Source organism: Panthera uncia, chromosome D4 (assembly GCF_023721935.1).
Source record: "Panthera uncia isolate 11264 chromosome D4, Puncia_PCG_1.0, whole genome shotgun sequence".
In the NCBI taxonomy this organism is placed as follows: Eukaryota; Metazoa; Chordata; class Mammalia; order Carnivora; family Felidae; genus Panthera; species Panthera uncia.
In genome coordinates, this window is record NC_064807.1 from 27,323,739 (window position 1) to 27,351,624 (window position 27,886).

Genomic DNA, 27,886 nt, shown 5'->3' on the forward strand with positions numbered 1-27,886 from the left:
AAACTTTTTTTTTTTTAGATATAACACAGAAAATTTTTTTTTTTTTTTTTTTTTTTTTGCAAAGCACATGAACAAAAGTAAAACTTACTGAATTGTTATTATAAGATCAGCACCTTTATAAGCACTCAGGTCAAGAAATAGAACCTTAAGGTCACCACCCCGGGGCCTGTCTCAGTCGCTGCATCACCCTCCGCACAGCATAACCCTGCCCTGACTTTTGGGGCAACCGTGTCCCTGCCTGTCTTCACACCAGCAGCGTTTCCTGCCTCTGCTCGCCTCTTCCAGCCGCGCGTCCATCTCAGTGGCCTCCCCCATTCTCACCACCCAGGCCTGCAGCTGCTCCTGGGCTCAGGCCCACCTCCCCGGCTCTAGCCTCGCTTGTCCTGGAGCGCACCCTAAGACTCCTTCTGGGGGGCACCACCGTCACAGGGTCCCGGCCCCCACGTTCGTCCTCTCCCTCTGGCTCTGCCCCTCTCTGTCAGTATCTGACCTTTGCAGGGGGCGTCAGCATGTGGCACGTCGCCCAGTCCGGGGAAGGGGAAGCTCTGCTTGCCTCTCCTCCCCTGCATCCTCCTGGGGACCACATCCTGGGTTCCTCTTGGTCTCCTAGCACTGTGTTCTCTGGCCTCTGTCTGGTTAAGGACCTCTGTGCTTCCCCCAGGACCAGCTCATCCTCAGATCTGGGTCTGGATCGCCACATCTATGGTTCTGGAAAGAGCCAGTGAACTCCAACCTCCACTGCCCAGCCTCACCCTTCACCCGTGTCCCCCCTCAGCTGGACCTGGCAGAACAGGGCTCTATGCAGGTCGTGGGAATCCCCTCACTCTCTCCCACCTCATCAAATTGGCACATGCTCTTTTTTCCCTCTGGAATTTCATGCGTTTCCACCCCCTCCTTCCCCTGCATGTGGTGCCTGTGCACACACACCCCTGCTATAAGGTAACATGATGTGCTCCTTCTTTCAGAGTAAGAGACTATTTTAGTGTTTATTTTATTATTTTTGAGAGAGAGAGACAGACAGAACATGAGCAGAGGAGGGGCAGAGAGGGAGAGGGAGACACAGAATATGAAACAGGCTTGAGGCTCTGAACTGTCAGTACAGAACTTGATGAAGTCTTGAACTTGGGAACGACAAGATCATGACCTGAGCTGAAGTCGGACACTTAACCAACTGAGCCACCCAAGCGCCCCCAGAGTAAGAGACTTTTAATGCCTCGTGGCAGGCACCCAGGCACATAGTAGCAGATGACATTAGTGGCAGGAGGATTCTGGGACACTAACTCCTTCTCATCTTTCGATATTAAACTGGAGCCCCAGACAGCCTCCTCTTTCCCAGCCCCCTCTGGCAGGTGTGATTTGCTCTCCTTTCTTGCTCTGTTGGAATTGGCTGCTGGTCCCCCATGAAGCTGTGAACCCTTGGCCATGATCATGTGCTATTTGTTCTGGTCTCCTAACTGATCTCCTTGCTTCTACCCTCACGTGTCCAGTCTGTTTCTCAGGCAGCAGCTTGTGTGACTCTATTCAAATATAAATCAGAACATGTCCCTTTTCTGTTCAGACCCCCCATCAATTTAGAAGTCCTTATGTTGGGGGTTCCCTTAAATCTCAGCCCCTCGCATTGCCTCCCTGACACCCGTCTCTTGCTCCATCTCTTCCTTTTGACCCCCCTGCACCGCATGAGCCATATGAGCTTCTCTGAAGTTCTTCAAACATGATAGCCATGCTGCTGCCTCAGGGCCTTTGCACTTGCTCCTCTTCACAGGACTTTCTTCAGGTATCCAAATGGCTTGCCCTCTCATCTCCTTCAGGTTTCAACTCAAAACATCACCTTCTCAATGAGGCCCTCCCAGACCACTGTTTGTAACCAAGAAGACACTAAGGGTTAGAATTGCTTGTGGGAGCCAGCAGGGGCCCACGGTAGAGCAAGGCCAAGAATGCAAACTTCTAGCTCCTACCCCATTCCCTCCGAGAAAGGCTGAATTCTCAGCTCTTTAATTAATAATTATTGTTGCTTCCTTTTCCACGACTGACAGTCTGTTCTTTCTATTTGGTTTTCTCTAATCTGCTCAAGTGGTGAGGGTGTCTGTTTCTGCCATACGGATGAAGAATTTTCCAGGAGGCCGAGTGACTGAGCACGTAGCTGGTGAGGGACACATTCAGGACTTCAACCTGGTCTATCTGACTCCAAAGTTCTTTCTACTACACTGACAGGCTTTTCTTTTGGGAGCCTGAATAGTGTCTCTTAGGGCAAAGCATTTTGCAAACTGTAAAGTGCTGTATAAATGTAGGACATGTGGTTGATGGGGGTTTTCCTGTTGTTTGAAAGGCTCCACGATGGACACTAACTTTTGCCAGTGAAGGTCCTCTGCCTGTGTCATGTGCAGACCTGGGGTCTCTGAGAGAAGTGCTGTGGCCAGAAGGCACACAACTTCAGTCAAGGCTCAGTTTTTCCCAGTGGGGACAGTGGTTCCCAAACTTTGCTGCACGATGGAATCACTTGGGAACACTTACAACCACAGTGTCCAGGTGGCAACCAGACCTAGAGAAGCAGAGTGTCCAGAGGGAGTGGACATGTGCAGGTACTGGGAGGCATTAAGGACCCCAGCGATTCCAGTGTGCGGTCAGATTTGGGAACCACTAACCTGAAGCCTTTTCTTATGTCAGTAAGGATCTGGGCAGTTGGGCATGAATTCCTGGTTGGGCTGTGGTGTCCGACAAGATCCCTAATTGACCCCAAAGCAAACGAGGAGCCCTCAACTGCCCATTGGAGACACCTGGGGACTTTAAGGGAGAGCGAGAGATGGGTGGGAGACTGCCTCCCCGGAGCACCCACGTGAGCTTCCAGCTTTGGCCCAAGGCAGTGGTTCTCAACCGGGGCCATCTCGCACCACCCAGGGAATGCTTGGCAGTGTCTGAATGTTACTGGACCCCCAAGACCAGGTTTTTGAGTCTCAACCCTAAACTTGAGAGAAAGTAGGCAGGCAGAACTTATTAGAGATAGCCTGTGTACGAGGGAGCCAACAAGCAGGAGGAATGTTGCTCCCAGAAGGGACAGCATGCAAGGCTTATAAAGGCACGTTTCCAAAGGGTGAGAGCAAGCAGTGGGGAAGCATCCTTCAGTCCCACAGTCATTATCTTGTGGTTGTTACTTTTTAGTGGATACAAGACAATCACAGGATGCCTTTCCCCATGTTCAACGTTACTTTAGAACTCCTGGAAAACAGAAATACTTGTGCAAGGAGCCTTTAAATTGCTACTTTAATTTTGCCCAGACCACCGTTACTCCCTAATGGCTCTTATCTCTCCCTTGTTCTCCCTTCCAGAAGGAGATTTTTGTCTCTAAGCCTATGGAAACATTTAACCCTTGCCTTAGGCCAGTGGCTTTATAGGAGTTAAGTCCCTTTTGCTTTCCCTATATTGTCTCATGAAGACACTTCGGGTTGTCACGTGTTTGGAAAGGCGATGCTGCTGGCATCTGATGCCGAAGCCAGAGATGCGCTAAACATTCCGCATGCGCAGGACAGCCCCGCCCACACAGTAGAGATTGATCTGGTCCCAGACGTCAACAGTGCTGAGGCTGAGAAACGCTGGTCTCATGAAACCCCGCGCATGGCTCAGATTATGACTCGAGTTGAGAAATTCAAAGATGTGCTGTGAATCAGATTCGGGCGTCCGTGAGCTTCCGTGGGAATGGAACTTTAGCGGTTACTGATAAACATTGACAGAGGGGCCGAGATGCTTCTAACTCTTCTTGTTGAAAAGATACTGCATGTAATTGCATGGAAATTGCAATTTTCTACTTTCGAATTTGTAATGTCTTTAAAACTGCAGCAGAACAGTCCCAAAGCCTCCATTTCCTCCTTGGGGGCACGCGAACAGCCTCCGTGCCTGCCTCTCCCAGGCGACTCCGAGGGTCAGTGCAGGCACAGCCCTGAGAGCTGGACCAGGCGCATGATATCGGGAGGTGCTCCGTACGTGTTAGCCGGTGTCGTGCTTATTCATGGCACAGAAATGGAAGTGAATTTGCTCGCTACGAAACTGCAGCCCTATGAAAATTCTCTAATTGAAAGGTGCTGCAGACTCTGATGTCCTTCTTTTATGTTCACTGAAACTCTTTAGGTCAAAATGGTCCATAAAACTAAGCCTTTTCTTTGAAATGCACAGTTATTACCAGTAACTAGCATCCTATGAGTGCTGAGGTTTGTTCTTAGAAGGAATTTAAGTCATTAGCTAGCACTAACTAGAATTTGGCATCTGTGAAAGTCTTCATTGTCTGCTTTATTGGAGAGGGGTTCAGGATTTGGGGTAATCTGCTCGCCAACGAGGTGCCAAGTGTGATGAAAGCTTGTGGGTCTGAAACATCGCACCAATGGACTTCAAGGCACCAGTGCACAATTTTTTCCTAATTCTCCTCTTCTTTTCCTGGGAAGCCCAGTGAAATAAGGATTCTACAGAAGAGAAAGAATCTAGGACACACTGTTTATCCACCTTCTTTGTTTCTGACGCCTGTTACGCCTGTTTCTGCCTCCAAAGGCAGAGCTAATGTATGGAACAAACAGCTCTTGTGCGAAGGAAAGAAACTAATCCTTTTTCTCCAACAGGATGGGAAGACAGCAGAAGAGCTGGCTAAATCAGAACAGCACGAGCACGTAGCAGGTCTGCTTGCAAGGCTCCGGAAGGTGAGAAATGCTGTTTATCGGTCTGAAATTCTCTGTTTTATATGAAAAGGTCTGCCTTTTTCTTTGTAAAGAATGAGATGAACAAAATGAGGCTTTGGGCACACGGGTTATTTGAAAGGTGTCTGTCCCTGTCCTGTGGTTTGCATACAGTTAGCGTCAATGCATCAGCTACCTATCAGTTTCCTCTTCTGTGTTTGGACATGGAAATCATGTGACGTCCTTACAGTTGCTATGCCTGGTTTCCCTCCTCCCGCCCTCTCTGTAATAACCGTCCCCACAAAGTAGACAGGAAATGAGAAGGCTGACTGCTTCTTTCCTTCTTAATGTGTTGAGCCCCCAGATATCACATGATACACTCTGATCCAGGAAACACTGTTGCTCTAAGGTTTAAGGACACAGGACAAAATGAAGTAAATGGCAGGTGTGTCTTTCCAGCCCAGATCATAACAATGTGTATCAGGAGTCCTCAGAATTAGTCACACCCTTTAAGGTAGGAACTCTGTGTCTGAGACTCTATCCTAAAGAAATGAAAGAAATGCAGGAAAAAGTGTTTTATGCATGCAGGTTTCATTGCAGTTATATATAGTTATATATATAACTATATATATATAGTTATATAGTTATATATAATACAATAATAAAAATCGGAAACAGATGACCAGCAATGATGTCTAGTAAATTGTTATACAGCTACAGGGTAGAACTGTTTTGACCACTAAAATATTTCTGAAGAGGTTTTAGTAACAAAAGTTCAGTGCTTAGGATGTTGCAGGGTTTCAAAGCAGAAGATAAATTATACATATGCACATTATAATCTCTCCTGTATACATAGAAATACATAGAAAATATTAACAGTGGTATTTTGGTAACTAACATTTCCTTCTGTAAACATTACTATATTTTTTCCAAATTCCTTATAATATAGGTGACCTTAAATAATACAGATTTGAACCGTACAAAGTCCAACTCTATGCATGTTTTTTAAATAAAGACAGTACAGTGCTGTGAATCTATTTTCTCTTCCTTATGATTTTCTTACATTTCCTTTTCTTTCACTTACTTTATTGTAAGAATATAGTCCATGGTCCATATAAACATACAAAATATGTGTTAATCACCCGTTTATGTTATCAGTAAGACTTCCAGTCAACAGTGGAGTGTTATTAGTAGTTAAGTTTGGGGGGGGTCAAAAATATATCTAGATTTTCAACTGTGTGGGGGTCCAGCACCCCTAATCCCTGTGTTATTCAAGGGCCAACTATAATCATGTAGTAATTTTTCAAAGACAGACTTTCTAGAAATAAATAATAATTCAGTTGATTTAAGTGCTCAATGGAAAGGGATTATCGAAAATAAGCTTGGGGTATCCCATAGATGTCCTGCCCCATATGAATTGGAAAGTGAGGGGGTGCCTGGGTGGCTCGGTCGATTAAGCAACTGACTCTTGGTTTTGGCTCAAGTCATGACCTCACAGTTTATGGGATCAAGCCCTGATCAGGCTTTGAGCTGGCAGCTTGGAGCCTGCTTGGGATTGTGTCTCCCTCTCTCTCTGCCCTTTCCTCAGTCTCTCTCTCTTAAATAAATATATATTAAAAAAAAAAAACAAATTGGAAGTGTCCTGGGAGGGATGATCACCTCTCAACCTCCACAGCTACTGAGAGTCTGAATTTTCATAGTGGTCCCAGGGTCCTGGCCGTGGGGCGGGGGAGGGGACATGGATGCAGTAATTTCCTTCCCAGCCTTGGAGTTGAGCTGGGAGAGATCATTCTTCTTCACACCTTTGTGCTTCGGAGTCTGTGAGCTGGCTGCAAAGGCAGTAGGAAGATGACCCGTGAAAACAGATGTCCCTGGCCACTGCAGGGATTCAATGTGCCCTTCCTTCTGGAAATTCCAGAAAGAGAAGTCTGGAAAAATGTTCTTAGCCTTACTCAGATGTTCTTTTTTTTTTAATCTTTAAAAAATGTTTTTTGTTTATATATTTCTTTTGAGAGAGAGAATGCAAGCAGGGCCAGGGCAGAGAGAGAGCGAATCCCAAGCAGGCTCCACATTGTCAGCACAGAGCCCAGCGCGGGGCTTGAACTCACAAATCGTGAGATCATGACCTGAGCTGAAATGGAAAGAGTCAGAGGCCCAACTGACTGAGTCACCCAGGCACCCCTAGCCTTACTCACATGTTCTTACAGGAAATGCATGCGTTAAATGTAGACATTGTTTTCTCCCACTCTGCACTGCCATGCACTGTCTCACTGTGGAGGAGAATTTGGACTAGAAAAACAAGGGAAAGTGTTTTGTTTACAAGCAGAAAGAGAGGGGGTGGAGCCTGGGAGTCACTATCAGCAGATCAACCAGGAACTTGCCCACAAAGTCTCCTAATCTCCAAATTCCCTTAAAGTAAAGCAGTGTGTCAGTCAGCACATGGAAGAATGGAACAGTCTGGAACACAACAACCGGCTGGATTGGCTCAGTGTTTGCGACCTTTGACTCTGGGTGGACTTTATAGCAAGGTGCCCTGCATTTGAGTGCAGAGCCTATGTTTATAGGTGACATGTCACAAGAGAAGGGTGGTTGTAAGTCGATCACTCATTGTAGTATCCATCAACAGCAAAAAGAAACTGACCTGAAATCTGGCCTTGGCAACTCACTTGATGAGGACACAGTTTTACTGTGAATTGTTAGATCTCTCTTACAGTCCACTGGTGGAGAGGAAAGTTTCGTTAGGCTGAACACCTCACGGATCAGGGATTCTCAGGCTTCCCACATTCCACGGAGGAGGGTTCTCACCCATGCGGGGTGCCACCACCCGAATCTGAGCCCTAGTGACGTCCCTGCCGCCTGTAGAGGGCTCAGTGGTCACGGTGGGCCGCGTTCCTCACAGTGAAGCCTCTGGCGAATCTTTCTGGGCCTGGAGTGCTGCTTACCATCTCAGAGACTTCTCACAGAGCTGCGACCCTGGGATGGGACAGACACTCATTTTTAAGCAGAAATCAGTGGCAAACCATGATCCCCGCCTGTCTGGTGGGTCACCTGGGGAGACATCCTCTTCGGACAAGGTGACACAGCTTTTCCTTGGGCTGTGCCGTGTTTAACACACAGGAAAGGTCCATTCTTTTGTTTTAAAATGGATGGCCACACTGGGTGCAAAGCCGGAAGTTATTGTGGTGACAGGTCTGAAACAGTGAGTAAAGCCCAGACCGAAGTACATGAAGGACAGGCTCTCCAGTGACAGCAGAGAGGGATCAGACTGAGGGGCTTAAAAGTATTTTCTCCCTTAATCTGATCCCAGATTTCCTGCCATGTGCTTACGTTGCTTTTATGATTAGAAATACAAATACAGGGAAGCTCGTATGGTGATCCTGCCAACCCTGTGTGCCCAGGGGAGGCGGTAGGCTGTCTTCCAGTCTAGAATCTTTAAATCATGGTAGGTGCGTTCTTGCACTGTCCCGGTTTCGGATTTCCTTTATTTTCTCCCACCAATTGGCACCCTTGTGTTTTGGTGCCTAGCTTTTTATTTATTTATATAAATATATATTTATTTATAATATTTATAAATATATATAAATAATATATATATTAAATATATAAATGTATATAAATTTATATATTTTATATAAATAAATATATATTTTTTACATATATATTTTTTATTTTTTGTTTTTTTATTTTTTTTCAATATGTGAAATTTATTGTCAAATTGGTTTCCATACAACACCCAGTGCTCATCCCAAAAGGTGCCCTCCTCAATACCCATCACCCACTTTCCCCTCCCTCCCGCCCCCCATCAGCCCTCAGTTTGTTCTCAGTTTATTTATTTATTTATTTATTTATTTTTTCAATATATGACATTTATTGTCAAATTGGTTTCCATACAACACCCTGTGCTCATCCCAACAGGTACCCTCCTCAATACCCATCACCCACCCTCCCCCCCCCCCCCCCCCCCCCATCAACCCTCAGTTTGTTCTCAGTTTTTAAGAGTCTCTTATGCTTTGGCTCTCTCCCACTCTAACCTCTTTTTTTTTTTCCTTCTCCTCCCCCATGGGTTTCTGTTAAGTTTCTCAGGATCCACATAAGAGTGAAAACACATGGTATTTGTCTTTCTCTGTACGGCTTATTTCACTTAGCATAATACTCTCCAGTTCCATCCACGTTGCTACAAAGGCCATATTTCCAACTCCACACCCGAAAAACAACCCAGTGAACAAATGGGCAGAAAACATGAATAGACACTTGTCTAAAGAAGACATCCGGATGGCCAACAGGCACATGAAAAGATGCTCAACGTTGCTCCTCATCACGGAAATACAAATCAAAACCACACTCAGATATCATCTCACGCCAGAGTGGCCAAAATGAACAAATCAGGAGACTATAGATGCTGGAGAGGATGTGGAGAAACGGGAACCCTCTTGAACTGTTGGTGGGAATGCAAACTGGTGTAGCCACTGTGGAAAGCAGTGTGGAGGTTCCTCAAAAAATTAAAAATAGACCTACCCTATGACCCAGCAATAGCACTGCTAAGAATTTACCCAAGGGATACAGGAGTGCTGATGCATAGGGGCACTTGTACCCCAATGTTTATAGCAGCCCTCTCAACAATAGCCAAATTATGGAAAGAGCCTAAATGTCCATCAACTGATGAATGGATAAAGAAATTGTGGTTTATATACACAATGGAGTACTACGTGGCAGTGAGAAGGGTGCCTAGCTTTTTAAAAGACAGATGGGAGAGAGAATATTCCAATGTCTGATATTTTGCCATTATCCTGGGATTTTTCTCTAAGGAGAGGTCAGCGCAAAAAAAGTCATTTTAATACCTGTGATCAAAGGACATCATCCCTGTTAGTGCCCAGAGTCCACAGAAAGATTCCTCTCTCTTTTTGCTTTGAGAGGCAAAATATAAACTGATGGCTGGGTGCACAGACTCAGGAGTCAGATGGCCTGGGTTCAAATTCCAACACTGCTGTTTTCTGGCTCGGGAAATAGAAACCTGCTTAGCTTCAGTTTCCTGTTTGTCAAATGGGGTAATTGTAGAGCTGCCTGACAGTATGGTGATGATGTAAATGTTGTCTTTACACCAGTGTCTGCACACAGTAAGCACCGTGTGTTTGCTGTTGTTTCTGGTAGCCTGCAAACCAATCTCTGAGTCCCGGGGAAACATAAGGATTTCCCTGTGGTGGCCCCTCCTGTGACCCAGCACCCAGGAGCAGATGTGGGAGTGTCAACAAGGCAAGTGGGCCCCCTTGAGAGCCAGCGTTACAACAGCCATCATTCAACCGTCCATGTGTGGCAGGTGCTGTGATTTTACAACATCCCAAAGATGGAGACGTTCCTGCAGGAAAGCGGGGCTCAGTGAGGCTACGCAAGCGCTCATCAGTGCAGCACCCAGAGTCAGTCCTGAAATAAGAATGTCCTGTGGCCTTCAGTGGGCTCCGGGCTTCAGTGCCAACTCCTCACCAGCCGCGGGACAGGGGTCTTTCCCCGTGTTGAGCTCACCCGCTGTGCGGTGAGCCCCGATCTCCTTCCAGGGGTCCCCACGGCCTGCTCCCTTCAGCGGAGTCTCCTGGACTCCGTATTCACTGAGACCCATGATTTGTTTGCCACAGTCATTCCCTCAGAAGGCTCTAGACTCAGCTTCCTGATGAGGCAGAAAGGGAGGAGTTGGCTGCCCCGTATTTCTAACCACATTCGTGTCTTTTAAAATAAATATATTTTCAAATAAGTAACTGCCTGGAATTGGGGACACCCGGTCCCGGAATCTGGTTCTTGAAAGTGGTTGAGGCATCACAGAAGCGACCCTGGAGAAGATGTCAGTAAGGACTTGTGGTAGGTTGTCAGGAGGAGCAGGTGATACCTACAGAGAAGCCAAGACAGTAGATGTATTTGCAGTTATAAGTCGGGTCCCTGGAGGAGAGTGAGCACACCAGGATCCGCGGATAAGGGAAAGGAAGAGGGCAATCTCTACATAGGAGCATCGTGTCACCAATTTCCTTTCCATGTCATTTTTTCTTGATGTTCCCAGTCTTTCTCACCAGGGTGCAGTGGGCAGTTTGGGGTGGTGGGACTTCCTGTCCTTACAAGATAAGAGGACCCCCAAGCAGCTCCAGTCATCTTGGCCCCTCCCCCATTCATTGTGAAATAAAAAACTGCACATTTCCTGACACCCCTGGGAGAGAACCATCCTCTGTAAGACCCCCCTCCCTGTGGATCCTAAACACATTCATGGGGATAAGTCTGTATCTGCACAGCAGGGGGGTGGCCTTGAAATAGGTTTCCAAGTAGACCAAATTAGCAACAGAAATGCCCCCTTGAATTCACATCTAATCAGTTGACAAGCCTAGGAACAGATTTTTAAAGGTTTGCTGGGGAAGCCAGGGGATTCCTGTTCCAGAAATAAAACCTAAGTCATCTTGTTGACCTGCAGGGGGCAGCAGAGGACTGGCCAGAGCACAGCGAGAGGCTACTTGGGTCCTCAGACAGCTCAGGGGGGCTGACCCTGAAGAGATGAGACCTTGCAGCCAGTGCATCTGGGCAGGGTGGGGGTGGGGGTGGCCAGGCCAGAGCTTGTGGGGAAAGGAAGAACCCGGGACAGGCCTGAGCTGGGCGAGGTGTGCTGTGACCCAGTTCACCACGAAGTGATGGGGGGCAGCCGTGTGCTGGAGCCTCTGGTGCCCCCTGCAGAGCCCACGACACGTGTCTCTTCCCACCTGCGTGTTCAGTGCCCTCACACTGGGGGGCTTGATTGTCCTTCCAATTAGATTTTAATAAGCTGGCATTAAAATAGTTGCTGTTCTTACACCTAAGATGAGACAGTGAAGAAAGGTGTCTGGGAATATTTTGGAAAATAGGATAAAGTGTAGAATTTACCCAGAATTTAAAATTCAGCACAAGGAAACTACATTTGCATAATTAAGACTTGCTGCTCCTTCCCTGCTGGGTCTAATTGCATCCTGCCATGTGGGGAAAGCCACATCACCTCCCTGTGCTCTTATCTGGCTTTCCCAGATTTCAGATGGTCTTCCCTGTCAATCTGCTGATGTTTAGTCATCTTTGCTGATGGGAAAGTGGAGCTAAATTGCCAGGGGTAAAGGTGCAGGAAGAAAGTTAGCTAGAAACCAGGATTCCCCAGGGCATCAAAGAGCAATGCAGTTACCAAATAATATTCATTTAAAAGATATTCACAGTGTCTAGATATGCTAAGAACTATTCTAGGCACAGGAGAGACCACAGTGAACAAAAGAAGCAAAAGTCAGCCAAAAAACGAATAAAGAAAAATACCAGATGGGGTAAGTCAGGGGTTGGCAAACAATGGCCTCCCAGCCAAAGTGGGTCCACCACCTGTTTTTGTAAATAAAGCTTTATTGGAACACAGCCACACCCATTGACTTTCTACTATCTATGGCCGGTTTCTGGGTACATGACAATCATAGGAGAGACCACCTGGCCCTTTATAGAAGGATCGTTGCCCCTGCTGTAAGTGCAGGGATTCAAACAGGGTGAAATTAGAGAAGGGAGGGGAGTTACTTTCCACCCACTCTGCTGGTGACATTTAAACCAACACATGAAAGATTGGAGAGGGGAGGCAACCAGAGAAGGTGGTGGGGAGGAAGCAGAGAGAAAAGTGAGTGCAAAGGGCCTGGGGCAGTAAAAAGCTGGGTGGGTGTGTCCCAGAAAACAAAAAGGAGAGGGATGGGCCTGCACCAGGACTTGAGCTTGGTGGTCTGGGAGAGAATGGTGACTGATCAGAGAGGTAGGCAGCTTTACAAACCTAGGTCAGGAGACTGGGTTTGGTCCAGTTGTGTTCAGCAGGTGGGAGCAAAATCTGACTCTCATTTTGGGACTTGCCCTCTGACTGCCCCGACAGAGACCAGGTAGGAAGTGGTCTTGGAAGCCAGGTGAGATATGACGGCACTTGGATGGGGTTTTCCAGGCTCAGTTACACTGTGACCCATGGGCAGGAGTGCAGATGGAGGGTGCCCATCCCTGGGTAAATATTTAAAGTGTAAAGTTAACAAAAGCAAATGGGGAAATAGTCCATGTTGTGCCTCCCACTTACAAAATACACCTTCTGACCACCTGGAAGGCAGGACTGGTTCAGAATTCTGATCCTCACGTTCCCTGCTGCTTTCCCCACCTCTCCCCAAGCCTGGCAGACTCACCTGCTAGAGGCTCACCGCCATGGCCACCCCAGCCCTCACCTCTGCACTAACCACAGGAGAATATTCCAAGGCAGGAGCCAGAATTTAGGAAACACGGTAGTCCTTGGTGTTAATGCAGGAAGATCTGATGAGGCGGGGCTTTGTGGCCACCAGGGCACAGGTGGCCTTGGATCTCCTGGTAGGTAGAGACCACAGAGGGACTTGCGTGCTCCCTCCAAAGAAATCGGTGTTCTCCCACCTTCAGAGCTGTGGGGCGGGGGGAGGCGGGGCAAACTCACTGTCTTCCTCAGGCCCTCTCTGCGTCAGAACCACAGTCAGCCTTGGAGAGCACGCCTGTCTGGTGATGGCAGCTGCCTTCCCTGGGACACTGCTCTAGGCCCCAACAGTCTTTGTGCCGCCGCCTACTGGTGACAAGAGAAAATGCGCCACCCACCTGCAGTCCGGGAGAGATTTCAGCACCTTCTGTTGTACTTCTGCATCAAAATCGGTTGTGTTCAGATTCTCCAAGGCTCTTAGTGAGCAAGAGGAGGGATTATCCTGCAGGACCAGGTTGGGTCTCCTTAGAAAGGAGAAGACTCATATTTTGCTTTCTTGCCTTATGGCAGATCTGTCCATCTTGATGGGGAGCTGTTTCCAAACTTGTCTTCTTTCCAAAGAGAAGGTGAAGGGTGGATGAGGCAGTCCCAGCACAGCCAGTGGGTGGGGAAGCAGGGAGAAACCCTGGCAAGGGCATCATGGGGGAGCAGCGTGGGGTATACAAGGAATGTCATTGGGAGCATTTGAGTGTCCCTGGGTCAGATTTGGGGGTTAGAAGGAAAACGTGAGGCATGGCTCACCTTATCACACCGGTATCCCAGAGCCTGTGTGTAGGGACATACTCAACAGGATTCTTGCCAAAGCAGGCCAGGTGATCAGATATAGGGGAGAGGTGAGAAATTTCATCACGTAGGAAGGAGTGGGATTTTTACTAAACTGACTGAACAGGATTCTTGCTAAAAGTAAACTAACTTGGCCAAGGACAGGGCAAGACACAGAGAACCTTGACTAGAGTTAGGACCAAGTGAGAGTTTTCATCCCTGCCTGCCTCTGTTCTTGGTCTGGCCGGGGAAGCAGCAAACACATTACCTGCAGCTTCTAGCCCCCCAATACCCTGCATGGAATTTAAAGGAGTGAACTATAGTCATTTGAGGGCAGCACTGAGCAAAGCATATACATGACTTCCCTCAGCTGCCCTGGAGCAAGCCAAAGAAACTTCTGGAAGTTTGCTGGGGCTGCAGCAGTGTGCCATGGTTACCAAGCCTCTAGGTCTTCAGACTGCAAGGGCCTGAGGGACTCAGGCAGAGGGGACACACATACCCTCAATCTGGCACACAGGGCACGTGATGGCCAAAGTCAAGGTGCCAAGATCAGAAGTGCACAAAGCAGAAAAGGGCCACAAACCAACTAATTGCACACTGTCCCTGGGAGCCGGTGGTTGGATTACAGCCAGAAGCAGGTTTTCTGCCTTTCCCCTGTCACAGGAGAAGAGGACACTGGTGTCCTCAAAAGAATCTTATGTTAGTAAGCTGTGTGTTACAAAATAAGTGGAGAATGTTCTATTCCCCTTGGTGAGATACTCCTAGTGGATGGTGATGCTCACAGGACATGGTGACTGCAGTTTAGATGCTTCCTGTGCAGGGGAAGGGAGTGCCAGGGACTGATTGGAAAGGAAGGGGAAAGGGCAGTCTTTGAAGGTTAAATTAGAGGGTTGGGAGGCAGATTTGCTTCTGGGGTCAAGGGCTTATCTGTAACACTACATGGCATCAGGGAGAGATCCAGCTATCACCCCATCTCTTCCCGCCTGGTGGGCAGCTCTGGGATGACTGACTGTGTCACAACAGAACGTCTTCAGCCTCTGCACTGACTTGGGTCACAATTCAGGGGTCCCCCAGCCCTTTCCCTCCCCTGCAGGGCTTTGTGTCTGAACCTATTGGAATTTGCGGCTAAGGGAGAAGCTAGAATAAGGACAGCGTCAAGTTCTACAGAGCACTGGGCAGGGGGAGGAGTTCACAGATGACAAGTACCTGCACAGATTATGTTAAATGTGAATGGAATGGCCTCCCTGTGACATACCAGAGACATCAAAGGGAATATCTATAGTGAAATATAATGTGTTGCAGTGTATAAATGCTGGGGCCCAGGGCATGAGGGTTGTAGTGAAATTGGCAGGTATGGGGACCCGTGCACGGTCACTATGAAGTCCCTGCAGACACCCGTGCATCCTGGAGTGCTGGGATGGCACGCGGACACTGTAGCAGCTTGTCTACCTGATTTTCACAAGTGAGGGTAGGAGCTTGTGAGGTTTTTTTTTTACCAATTTATTAAGCATTTGCATTCTTGGAAACCTCAACTATTGAGATAACACACTCTCCAAAACAGGCTGGGTCATATGTGGCATGCAGTTAAGCCTAAGGTCATGTAATCATAAGCAAGTTTTTCTCTTAAATAAATGCTCAGCAGACTCTCAGCGCTCAGGTGGACCCAGGGAGTTGTTACCGTCCAGGACATGTGTAAACGTGTGTGGACACATAGCACCCACATCCACGAGCACCCCCAACATCAAGAACTGAAAATGTGGCGCCCATTCCCACCGTGCCCACTAGGAGGCAGTGTTGCCATGTGGAGAAGGAAGGTCAGGGTCACACAGAGAAACTGGGGAAGGAGTGGAGTCTGACAGGTGAGCCTGCTGGGTGGTCAGTGGAAGAAGCCACCGTGGCTCAGCGGGAAGAGGCCAGCAGGACATCCCCCCTCCCGGGATGAGAGCTGGAAGCAGTGTCTGCCAGGCCTGAGGCCACAGGAGACTAAAAGCAGGCAGTTCCCTCTGAGAGGCTCCTGCAGGTCCCCCTGAGTCCTGTCATTTGTACACACCCCTTTATTGAGCACCTCCCTGCCAGGTGCTGGGGACACGACTTTCTCCTCAAGTTGGCTCCCAGTTGAGGGGGAAGATCATCCCACCACACCCTACAGTCTAGCGGGGTCATGATGGAGAACCCCACCTGGGCTGGAGCCTCCTGGGGAAGAACGTTCTGGAAGAGAACCCAGTAAAAGCGGTCCCCCGGATGTATGGAAGTTAGCAGGTTAAAGCGGAGGGACCATCCTGGGTCGGGGAAGGACCCTGAGCCTGCACCCCACACTCCAACAGGCCCCTGTTCTGGGGCCAGGATCAGGCTGGAGGTGGGAAAGCAGGCTTGCTGTGAGGGTGGATGGAGCCAGGGCGGCGAGAGCCGTGCCTGACTGTGCAGGTGTCCAGGTGGGCTCTCTGGGTGCACAGAACACCTGCCTACACTGTCCTATCAAAGTGCTCTTGTTGTCTTTGGTGTCAGTGTTCACGTGTCTCTGTGTCCCCAGGACACGGATCTGGGTCGGGTCTACACCTTCCTGTTCCCTGCACTTTGCTCAGCCCATGGGGGCCTCCATAAATGTGTGCTGATGAGCGAGTGAGTGAGTGAATGTGTGAATTATCCTGCTTCTCTCTGCAGGGCTGAGAGAGGACAGTGGGAAGGTTACGGGGTCCCCAGCCCCACCACAGCATCATGTATGTACTTCCTGATGCCCCTTCTCAGCATCTGGTGCCATCATGGTGTTGTGAGGGAACGGGGCCCCTCCACACAAAGGAGCAGGGGTCCCTGGCCACTCTTGACGGGCTGACCCTGGTTCCCCTTTAAATTGATGGCTTCACAGGAATTACTTCACCCCATTTCTTGTGCACCAAAATGCCATGGACATGGGCACCTCCCTGATGACAGAAAGCTCACCAGTGGTTGCCAGAACCCGGGCAGGGAAAGGCGGTGACTGGTTATAGCTACAGAGCTTCCTTAGGGGGTGGAAATGCTCTGGATCCCAATGCAGTGCTGGTTGTACACATTGTATATGCAGTAAAGCCTCGGAACTTCCAGACCACTCGGAAAGCCTTCCAGACCACTCGGAAATGGTCAATTACGTGTTATGTGCACTGTACATGAATCTTTTTTATAGATACCATGGGACAGAATAAAACGTCTGCAACACAGGTAAGCGTCGCAGACCAGGGTACAAACTTCCAGGGGTAAAATAAGTAAATGCCAGGATGTGCTGTACAGGATGGGACCACAATTCATAATACTGTATTGCATATTTAAAAGTTCCCAAGCGAGTAGCTCTTAAACCTTCTCATCACAAGAGAACTCTGAGGAAGGACACGGCGAGAGTTCCTAACTGTAAGAGTCGGCATTGGCTGTTTGCTCAGAGCCTTCTCTTTCTCTGTGGCTAATTCGCCCCTTTTCATCTGTGTGCAGGATACGCACCGAGGACTCTTCATCCAGCAGCTGCGGCCCACACAGAACCTCCAATCCAGAATCAAACTGAAGCTGTTCGGCCACTCAGGCTCGGGGAAGACCACCCTGGTGGAGTCTCTCAAGTGTGGGCTGCTGAGAAGCTTCTTCAGAAGACGCCGGCCCAGACTTTCCTCCGCCAGCTCCGCCAGGTTCCCGCCCTCACCCCTGGCATCCAAACCAGCAGGTAGGCACCTCCTCCCCTGCCCCTGCCTCTCCACTAGGTGCTTGCTTTTGTGCTTGTCTCCTGTCACGGTCTAGGAGGAGTGCTAGCTTTGTGTTGGGTTACCTGGCCTGGGGTGACCAGATCTCACTGTCTTGGTGGCTTTAGGTGTTAGTCTACCCCGGCTGTGGGCCATGTGTTGGCCTGCTGGTGCAGATGCCCCAATAATAGCAAGGATGGGGCCTCACCAAAGTCATGGTCACAGACACAAAGATCCAGACTGCAAATGCGCGGATCACAGAATGGTGTCGTGTTCTACTCTAAAATGGGTAATGAGGTGAATTGTATGCTATGTGCAATTTATGTGAATGTATTTTAAATGCAATGGGACAGAATAAAACATATCTGCTACATGGGTAAAAATACAGACCAGGGTACCCGGCCCTTGAAGACACAAGTCACATGAACAAATACAGGTTCCAGATTGTGCACGTCGAATATTGGCCCCAAGATGGGTTCTCCCCCTTAGGCTTTCTTTTTGGAATGCTGGGCACACCCAGTGACTCAGGAACACAGCAACAAAATTCGGTTCCATCCCTGTGTGACTCCAAGTAGGTTGGTGGTTTCGAAAGGCTCCCTAAGGATTTTGCGGTTGGTCCATCCACTCACACGCAGCCTGATTGGGGGAGTCCCGTTTTGCAAAGGTAAGAATATCACCCTTCACAGAGTTTCCTCACTCTCCATTTTGTGCAGGGATTCAGTTTCTACACGTGATATTACAAGGTGTCTCATCAGTCCCCCCACATTGAAAACAGCGGTTTTACCGTTTTGTTTCTATGCAGTCTCTCTGTCCATGAGGAGGAGTGTCTGGGGAGCATTCGTCAGGGCTGGGGGACAGTTGACTGAGATTTACACGTCCTTTCAACTTCTTTACTGTGAACAGCAGTGGAGTTACAAGCAGGCGCTGAGATAATAACCACAATGGATTTATAATTAGTATAACTACAGTGTCGCTCACACCTATTGCTTGTGCTTTCTGAGCACCGAGTGTGTGCCAGGCACTGGACAAAATGTGGTACGTGTGACACCTCCTTTGATCCACACGACAGCCTGCAGGGTATTTAACTGAGGTCCTGAGGGGTCAAATGGGCTGCCCGGTGTCACACAGCTGGCATTCTTGATGTGTCTGACTCCCGAGCCAGTGCTTAGGGACGATGCTTACAACTCCGTCTGGAGTATAAGGGCATTTCAGACACACATTTTCCCATTGTCTCCCATAATTTGGGCTCAGTTTGTAAGATGGGTTTCACCTTGTCTGAAGCCAGTAGTTTTCCAGATTTAATGATTAGGTTCAGCCTCTGTGTGTGAACCATGCCCTTGTTTGTGAGTGTGTATCTGTGTGTGAGAGAGGGAAAGTGGGAGAGACAGAGATAAAGACAAAGACCTCTATTTAGACCTGGGATCTGCAATGTCTGTGAGTCCTCTTTGGGTATGAAGATTATGCCCTATAAGCCCATGAGCTGAACTGAACCAGCCACAGATTCTATCTCCTGTGCATCCCTCACCTCTCCGAAGTAATGTCTCCACTCATCTTCCACATCTGGAAGAATCTGGAAGTAGATCCTTGATAAAACGCACCTCAGGAAGGCTGCATTATCAGTCAGGGTCACGGTGCTATAGCAGCGTCCTCCAGGCAGCGCCGAGGGAGACTTGGTCGTGGGGCTCGGTCACAGAAGGTTCTGTGGAGGACGAAGTCTGCTCTGGACCAGAGAAGCCACTTGGCCGCAGTCGGCAGAGACACAGAGGGTCTTCCTCTGTTTAGAATTGTTCAGAGCTGTCTCTCCAGTCCGAACCCTCAAATTTCTGTCAAGATAACAGGTTAGTGGGGTCAGGCTTCCCCCACAGAGCTGCTAGGAGGTAATCACTGCTTGCTGTTGTGTCCCATGTGACTCAGTTCTTTAGAATCTTCCTGGTGCCCTGGCGTTGATGCTGGTTTTGCCACCAGAAGCAGCTGAAGGGAGGGACCATCACGTGGTAGTCCCTTCTCCTGGGAGCGGGCGGCTTTGTTCTCTCAGGAGGCACAGGTCTTCTCTCCCTGGTCACTCGTGTGAAAGAAAGTCCCCTTGGGGATTCGCAAGATTGAAGAAAGTGGCAGATGCTGGAAAGACACAAGAGCAGGCCAAGGGGACACCACAAGGAGATCCAGCTGACAAAGTGGCTGCCCCCTGGGGAGACCGCAGTAAAACCTAGAAGCAAGAAAGAGTGGAGAGCGGCCTGTGGTTGACCGCCTCTGTGCTGACCTGGGTTCAGGTGGCGCACATATGTCATCTCACTGGATTCTCACGAACCTACTTTAGAGAGAAGTAACCTGGGCCTCAGAGACATAATGTGTGTCTAAAGCAGAGGCTGAAACCCAGCTATATGTGGTACAAGAGACGGGGAGGAGGAAAATTGGATTTACTGCTGACATTCAGAACTCATTCACCAAGAAATTTGGATACGGGGCTCTTTGTGGAAAATTGGAAGCTCTGGGTACACTGATTCACATCCCCGATATCGGATATAAATGTTCCACGCAAGTGCATTCATATCTCGCAGACAGCAGGGAGCTGGTTCGTGTTAACAACTTGGCCCTTTCCGAGGTCATCTCCTGAATATGCTGGAGGTCGGGGGCTGACACCAGCCAGAAAGCCAAGACCAGGGGACATGTCTGCCACCCCTGTCTGCAGGCACTCAGGTCACTTGGTCCCTACCCCATGCTGCGTGGTCTGGCCACCACACATACACTCGCTCTGTGGCCAGCTGAGTATCACAGCTGTGGCATGTGGGGCTGCAGGAGGAAGGAGATGACCCAGAGCAGAGGGGGAGCGAGTGTCCAGGAGCCACCCTGCAGGGGCCGCTGCCTGCTGTCCCCAGAGAAGAACAAGTGGGAAGAAGTGTCTTTTTCATTTCCTTTTTAAATTAGATTCAAGTTACTTAACATACTGTGTAGTATTGGTTCCAGGAGTAGAACTTAGTGATTCATCACTTACGTGTAACACTCACTGCTCATCCCAACAAGTGCCCTCCTTAAAGCCCATCCCCCATTTAGTCCATCCCCCCACCCACCTCCCCTCCATAATCCTCAGTGTGTTCTCTGTATTTAAGAACAAACTCCAGGGGCGCCTGGGTGGCTCAGTCGGTTGACATCTGACTTCGGCTCAGGTCATGATCTCACAGTTCGTGCGTTCGAGCCCTGCATTGGGCTCTGTGCTGACAGCTCAGAGCCTGGAGCCTGCTTCAGATTCTGTGTCCCCCTCTCTCTCTGCCCCACCCCTGCTTGTACTCTGTCTCTGTCTTTCAAAAATGAATACACATAAAAAAATCTTTTTTAAAAAGAACAAACTCTCAGGGTTTGCTTCCTTCTTTGTTCTTCTTATTTTATTTTTTCTTCCTTTCCCCTATGCTCATTTGTTTTGTTTCTTAAATTCCACATATAGGGAAATCATATATTTGTCTTTCTCTTTTTGACTTATTTTGCTGAGCATAATACACTGTAGTTCTATTCACATAGTTGCAAATTGCAAGACTTCATTCTTTGTCATTGCCAAGTAGTATTCCATTGTATATATAAACCACATCGTCTTTATCCATTCGTCAGTTGATGGACATTTGGGCTGTTTCCATAATTTGGCTGTTGTTGATAGTACTGCTGTAAACATTGGGGTACATGTGCCCCTTCAAGTCAGCATTTTTGAATCCTTTGGATAAATACCTAGTAATGCAATTGGTGGGTCATGAGGTAATTCTATTTTTAATTTTTTGAGGACCTCCATACCATTTTCCAGAGTGGCTGCACAAGTTTGCATTCCCACCAACAGGGAAAAAGTGTTCCCCTTTCTCTGCATCCTCACCAACACCTGTTGTTTCCTGTGTTGTTCATTTTAGCCATTCTGACAGGTGTGAGGTGGTATCTCATTGTGGTGATTTGTATTTCCCTGATGATGAGTAATGTTGAGCATCTTTCATGTGTTCGTGAGCCATCTGGATGTGTTATTTGGGAAAGTGTCTATTCATGTCTTCTTCCCTTTTCTTCAGTGGATTATTTGGTTTTTTGGGGTGTTGAGTTTGATAAGTTCTTTGTATTTTGGATACTAACCCTTTATGTGATCTGTCATTTGCAAATATCTTCTCCCATTCCATTGGTTGTTTTTTAGTTTTGTTGATTGTTTCCTTCGCAGAAGCTTTTTATCTTGATGAGGTCCCAGTAGTTCATTTTTGCTTTTGTTTCCCTTGCCTCTCGAGACACATCTAGTAAGAAGTTGCTGCGGCTGAGGTCAAAGAGGTTGCTTCCTGTTTTCTCCTCAGGGATTTTGATGGCTTCCTGTCTTACATTTAGGTCGTTCATCCGTTTTGAGTTTATTTTTGTGTATGGTGTAAGAAAGTGGTCCAGGTTCATTCTTCTGCATGTTGCTGTCCAGTTCTCCAAACACCATTTGCTGAAGAGGCTGTCCTTCTTCCATTGGATATTCTTTCCTGCTTTGTTGAGGATTAGTTGGCCATACATTTGTGGGTCTATTTCTGGGTTCTCTATTCTGTTCCGTTGATCTATGTGTTTGTTTTTGTGCCAGTATCGTACTGTCTGGATGATTACAGCTTTGTAATGCATTTTGAAGTCTGGAATTGTGGTGCCTCCAGCTTTGGTTTTATTTTTTAAGATTGATTATTGGGGGTCTTTTCTGGTTCCATACAAATTTTAGAATTATTTGTTCTAGCTCTGTGAAGAATGCTGGTGTTATTTTGATAGGGGGTCCATTGAATATGTAGATTGCTTTGGGTGGTATTGACATTTTAACAATATTTATTCTTTCAACCCATGAACATGGAATGTTCTTTCATTTCTTTGTGTCTTCTTCAATTTGTTTCATAAACTTTCTTTAGTTTTCAGTGTACAGACTTTTTACCCCTTTGATTAGTTTTATTCCTAGTATCTTACAGTTTTTGATGCAATTATAAATGAGATTGATTCCTTGATTTCTTCTTCTGATGATTCATTATTGGTGTGTAGAAATGTAACAGATTTCTGTACATCGATCTTATATCCTGCGACTTTGCTAAATTTGTGTATCAATTCAAGCAGTTTGTGGAGTCTTTTAGGGTTTTCCACATAGAGTATCATGTCCTCTGTGAAGAATGTAAGTTTGACTTCTTCCTTGCTGATTTGGATGCTCCTTATTTCTTTTTGTTGTCTGATTGTTGAGGCTAGGACTTCCAATACTATGTTCAATGACAGTGATGAGAGTGGACATCCCTGTCATGTTCCTGACCTTAAGGAGAAAGCTCTCAGCTTTTCCCCATTGAGGATGATATTAGCTGTGGGTCTTTCTTATATGGCCTTTATGATGTTGAGGTATGTTCCTTCTATCCCTACTTTCTTGAGGGTTTAAAAAAATTTTTTAAATGTGTATTTATTTATCTTGAGAGAGCGAGCCAGGGAGGGGCAGAGAGAGGGGGAGAGAGAATCCCAAGCAGGCTTTGCACTGCCAGTGAAGAGCCCAACACAGGGCTCGACCTCATGAACTGTAAGATCATGACGTGAGCTGAAATCAAGAGTCCAGTGCTTAACCAGCTGAGCCACCCAGATGCCCCTTTGAGAGTTTTTATCAAGAAAGGATGCCATATTTTCTCAGATGCTTTTTCTACATCTGTTGAGAGGCTCATGTGGTTCTTATCCTTTCTTTTATTAATCTGTGGTGTATCACGTTGATTGATTTGGGGGTATTGAACAAGCCCTGCATCCCAGGAATAAATCCACTTGATTGTGGTGAATTCTTTAAATGTATTGTTGGATTTGATTTGCTAGTATCTTGTTGAGAATTTTTGCGACCGTGTTCATCAGGGAAATTGGTCTGTAATTCTCCTTTGTAGTGGGGCCTTTGGTTTTGGAACCAAGGTAATGCAGGCCTCATAGAATGAGTTTGGAAGTTTTCCTTCCATTTCTATTTTTTGGTGTAGTTTCAAAAGAATAGGCATTAAAATGTTAGGTAGAATTCCCCTGGGAAGCCATCTGGCCCTGGACTCTTGTTTTCTGGGAGATTTCTGATTACTGATTCAATTTCTTTACTGGTTGTGGGTCTGTTCAAATTTTCTATTTCTTCCTGTTTCAGTTTTGGTAGCTTATATGGGTCTTCTGTCCAGGGTGCAAAGGTACCTTCTCCGTCAGGCCTGCCCTGCCACTTTTCACCACTAGAGGTCAGCAGTTAGCAAAAAATCATGTTTTCTTTCTATGATTTCAATATATCCCCGTGAAATTATTTTTTTAAGTTTATTTATTTTGAGAGAGAGAAGGAGAGAGAGCAGGGGAAGGGCAAACAGGGAGGGGCAGAGAATCCCAAGCAGGCTCCATGCTGTCAGCATAGAGCCAGATGTGGGGCTTGATACCAGGAATAGTGAGACCATTACCTGAGCCTAAGTCGCTTAACCAACTGAACGACCCAGGCATCCCCCCCACCATGAAATTATTATTTTAAAAATATTGTATAAAAACTCTTTCCTAATGAAAACTCACCGAGGTGTACCAATGCCTACCTTTTACCAAGTCCTGTCAGCTCTCCCTGGAGAATCCTAGCCTGCCACTGTATAGAATCTATTTGCAGTCAACCTAACACCATCTCATGTACCAAGTGGTACCGCTTTATCTGCATCTGTCAGGGGCCAGGTGGGGACATTAATGGAAGAACAGTGTCCTGGACAAAAGTCAGGGGATCATTCTAGAGACAGTGAAGCATCCAAGTCCTGGAACAGAAGGAAGCCGTTACCTCCCTTCGGGCTGTAAAGACAAGAGGAAGAAATCGTGTTCCTGGGAAAGCTGGACCCCAGGGGTAAAGCCGCTCTGGTGTCTAGGGTCACAGACACACAACTGGAATCAGAGAAGCAGCTGGGAGTGATGGGGGCGGGGTGGGGGGGTGGGGGGGAGACGCCTGGGCCTTCTCTCCCTGCAGCCTGTCCAGGGCCTTCCATTGGTTGACCCCAACCAGAAGCCAAGTGGCCGGGGGACCCCAGAGATGCAGCCCATGGGGTCCGTCTCTGGGGCCCAGAGCAGCTCAGGAAAGGCATGTGGGAGGTGCAGCAGCCAGAACGAATCCAGGCAACATCCCTGAACCGCTGCTGCATAGCACACGGGAGGGGTCCACACAGCCCAGCAGGGGGTGGGGACGAAAGAGTGTCCGTGGGAAGGGGCAAGGCATGGTGAGGTGGGAGGGGCTCACGCACACACGCCGCCCTGGGCGGGGTCTCACTGCCTCCTCTCCTCCTGCAGGCTCCGTGAGCATCAGCAACCTGTACCCGGGCTGCGAGCACGTGAGCGTCAGGAGCCGCAGCATGATGTTCGAGCCCGGTCTCACCAGGGGGACCCTAGAGGTGGTGGTGGCCCCGCCCCAGCACCCGCACTGCGCGGCTGATGACCAGTCCACCAAGGCCATCGACATCCAGAACGCCTATCTGAACGGTACAGTAGCCCACCCACCGTACCAGGGAGCGCGCCCAGAGTCCCTTTGCCCGGACTGTAAATCACCCCCCCCCCCAGGGGGCCTCTCCCGCTGCATGTGTCACAGCCCCACGAAGGACAGAGGAAGAGCCGCACAAAGTGACCTTGGGATGACCCAGTGAAGCATGGCTGGTCAATACCCCTAGTGAAACCAGACACCCTGCTGTCCTGGGCACCTAGCAAAGCCCCAGGCACACAGTAGGTGCTTAATAAATGACTGCTGAGTAAATCAATACATTTTCTAGGCAGAGCCAAACATCCACTTGGATGAGAAAACTTATAAAATGTAATCCCATTAGCAGTTTGACAAATGCAGATATGAGAAGAGTGATTCTTGAATACATCTCCACTCATGTCTGATGCTATGATACAGGCCAGGCAGTTTTTTCCCACAGGCAAAATTTCAAGTGCTGTCAATCATTTCCAAGGGGGTGAAGCTTTAAATGTTACCAGGGAAGGTTTACTATCTCCATGAACCACTGAATCCTTGGTGTTGCACCTTCCGAGCTCCCAGGAACCCCAGTTGGGCCCATGTCACTTGAACACCAGCTTCTGCCCTGTTGAGACGCAGTTTAGAGCAGGGATCAAGCATTTTCTTCGAGACTCATCTGTGAAGAGTGTATGAGCCGATGTTTATTTGAGTGCCTGGTAGAGTGGCACAGGGGAGGCGCTCAGAAAATGGCAATCGGGAGCATCTTCACGAAGGTTCTGCTGGCCCTAGTGAGGTGACATTGAAGTCCATGGGCATTGTGCTATCCTAAAAGCTGAGTGCTCTCCGAGGTCCCGCAGCTGAGTTGGCATGCTTCATAGGGAGAGGAGAAGTGTGTCCTCAGCACCCCACAAGCCTTCACCCAGCTCCTCCATAACTCCCTCCTGCCCAAGGTCTGGCTCTCAGTGCTCCCCATTCTCAGAGGACTCAAGCCCGTGTTCCAGAACCTCTCACACCAAGGTCTCAGCTGCCAGACTTAGAGAGTCCTGTCCCCAGGAGTGTGTGTGCTCCTAGAGGGGGCTCCAGAAGAGCCACAGATCTTCCAAATTGTTGACTACAGAATTTCTGGCCCAAAATAAGCACTGAGGGTAGAATTAGGGAAAGAGAGCCTGAAATCCTACAACGTAAGTGGTCCTGCCATGTCCCCCCAGAGGCTGGTGGGTGGGTGGTCACTGTCTTGCTGGGGTGTGGCCATGTAGGGGTGGGGCGGTCCTGTGTCTGGATGGTCACTGCAAGGTGCCAGGTCCCTCAGGAAGTGCAGTCAGAGTCTCACCCACAGACACTTCTACAAAAACCCTCTGCACCCACACTCAGGTATGTGGGAGCAGCTGCCCCCCACGCTGGGTGACCTCACGGACCCCCACCTCCTCACGCTTTCACCCACATCCTTCAGGTGCAGAACTGCGAATCAACTGTTGTGTCTTTCCCCTGTGCAGGCAGCCTGCTGGCTCCTGACCCACCTGAATAGGTCACTAACTCACCTGTGGAAGGGGAACGTGGTCATCACTAAGCCAGAATTAAGTTACATGTCGTAGTGACTTTTATGTTCAACGTCGTATACCCTGTCATGTTCCAAAAATAATTTATACGTATGTGAGGATATGGAATCTTATCATGTACGTTCTCTGTGTGTTTGTTGACGGGGAACCCAAGGCGGCATCTTGCCCTGACTCCTTCCTTGTGAGGAGGAATCCCTGGGGGGAGAGATGGAATGCACATGTCTCCGAAGATGCAAAGATAAACAGGTCGATGCTACGGACATCACTCTTTCCCTTGGTGGTCACTAAGGTGCAAGCAAAATGGTGATTGGCACTTGTTGGTACTGTTTCAGATAGTAATCTTCATTCTTCTGTCTGTAGGAGTTGGTGATTTCAGTGTGTGGGAATTCTCTGGAAATCCAGTGTACTTCTGCTGTTATGACTATTTCGCTGCAAATGATCCCACATCCATCCACGTCATCGTTTTCAGTCTGGAAGAACCCTACGAGATCCAGTTGAACCAAGTGATTTTCTGGCTGAATTTCCTGAAGTCTCTTGTGCCAGTTGAAGAACCCATAGGTAAGCCAGCACGTCCTGGTGGAGAGTGCCCTTCCCGTGGGCCGCTCAGCCACTTGGGGGATCTACAGCTCGGGGCTAACAGTGAGGCTTCCTTGGTCGCTGCTTCCTGTGACAAGATTCCCACTCTGGACGTTTCTGTAGGGAATTGTTACATGATTGCATTCTCCTGCCTCAGAGACCAAGTCTGAGGGATTTCTTGAGAGCTGTTTCTCGCTTTCTTCCTACACTTTAGAGCTGTGGTCACTTTTGTTGGGTAGAGGTGGACTCCTCCCAGAGATGGCCTCTGTGTCTCTCTACCTAATGATACGTAATTAATAAGCAGAATTAACCCCCTTCGTTCTGTGGTTCCATCCAGAACGGAAGGGTCCATATTGAGTGAAGGCATTATCTTAACTTTATTCCTAGAGCAGAAAATAGCGTGGAATACGATTTTGTTCCTTTGTACAAAACAGAGGGAGGGGCGCCTGGGTGGCTCAGTCAGTTGCGCGTCTGACTTCGGCTCAGGTCATGATCTCCTGATTCGTGAGTTCGAGCCCTGCATCTGGCTCTGTGCTGACAGCTCAGAGCCTGGAGCCTGCTTAGGATTCTGTATCTCCCTCTTTCTCTGCCCCTCCCACCTCCCCCTGTCAAAAATAAATAAACATTAAAATTTTTTTAAAAAAAACAGAATTGGGCAGACTTTCATGGTGGAAACACAACTGGGCTATCAATTTTTTTTTTTTTTTTTGAAATTCCTATAAAAGTCAAATAAGTGGGCTTACCCCCCTCAGGGTCCATCCACTCTGCCTCTCTTTCTCATTCTTTCTGGTGTTTTCTTTCCAAAACACTCTCCCCACAAGAGACTGTGTGCACCACCACAGGCCCTGTTTTGGACATTTCTGGGTGTAGCTGCACTCACAGAACTTTCTAGGTCTTAGAAAGGTGCCTTTGCTCAGAGCCAGATTTCCTCTCACTGGACAAGCAGGGCC

At 48.2% G+C, this 27,886-nt stretch overlaps 1 protein-coding gene across 6 annotated transcripts in view; it reads left to right on the plus strand.

Annotated features, from left to right (window-relative positions):
* Positions 1-27,886, plus strand: part of DAPK1 (death associated protein kinase 1) — a 188,603-nt gene that overhangs the window by 150,128 nt on the left and 10,589 nt on the right. For all 6 annotated transcript variants that reach the window (XM_049611764.1, XM_049611634.1, XM_049611563.1 and 3 more), the window contains exons 19-22: positions 4,602-4,679; positions 17,149-17,371; positions 24,645-24,833; positions 26,721-26,918. In XM_049611764.1, the coding sequence (XP_049467721.1) occupies positions 4,602-4,679; positions 17,149-17,371; positions 24,645-24,833; positions 26,721-26,918 (688 nt within the window). The remainder of the gene's footprint in view (positions 1-4,601; positions 4,680-17,148; positions 17,372-24,644; positions 24,834-26,720; positions 26,919-27,886) is intronic.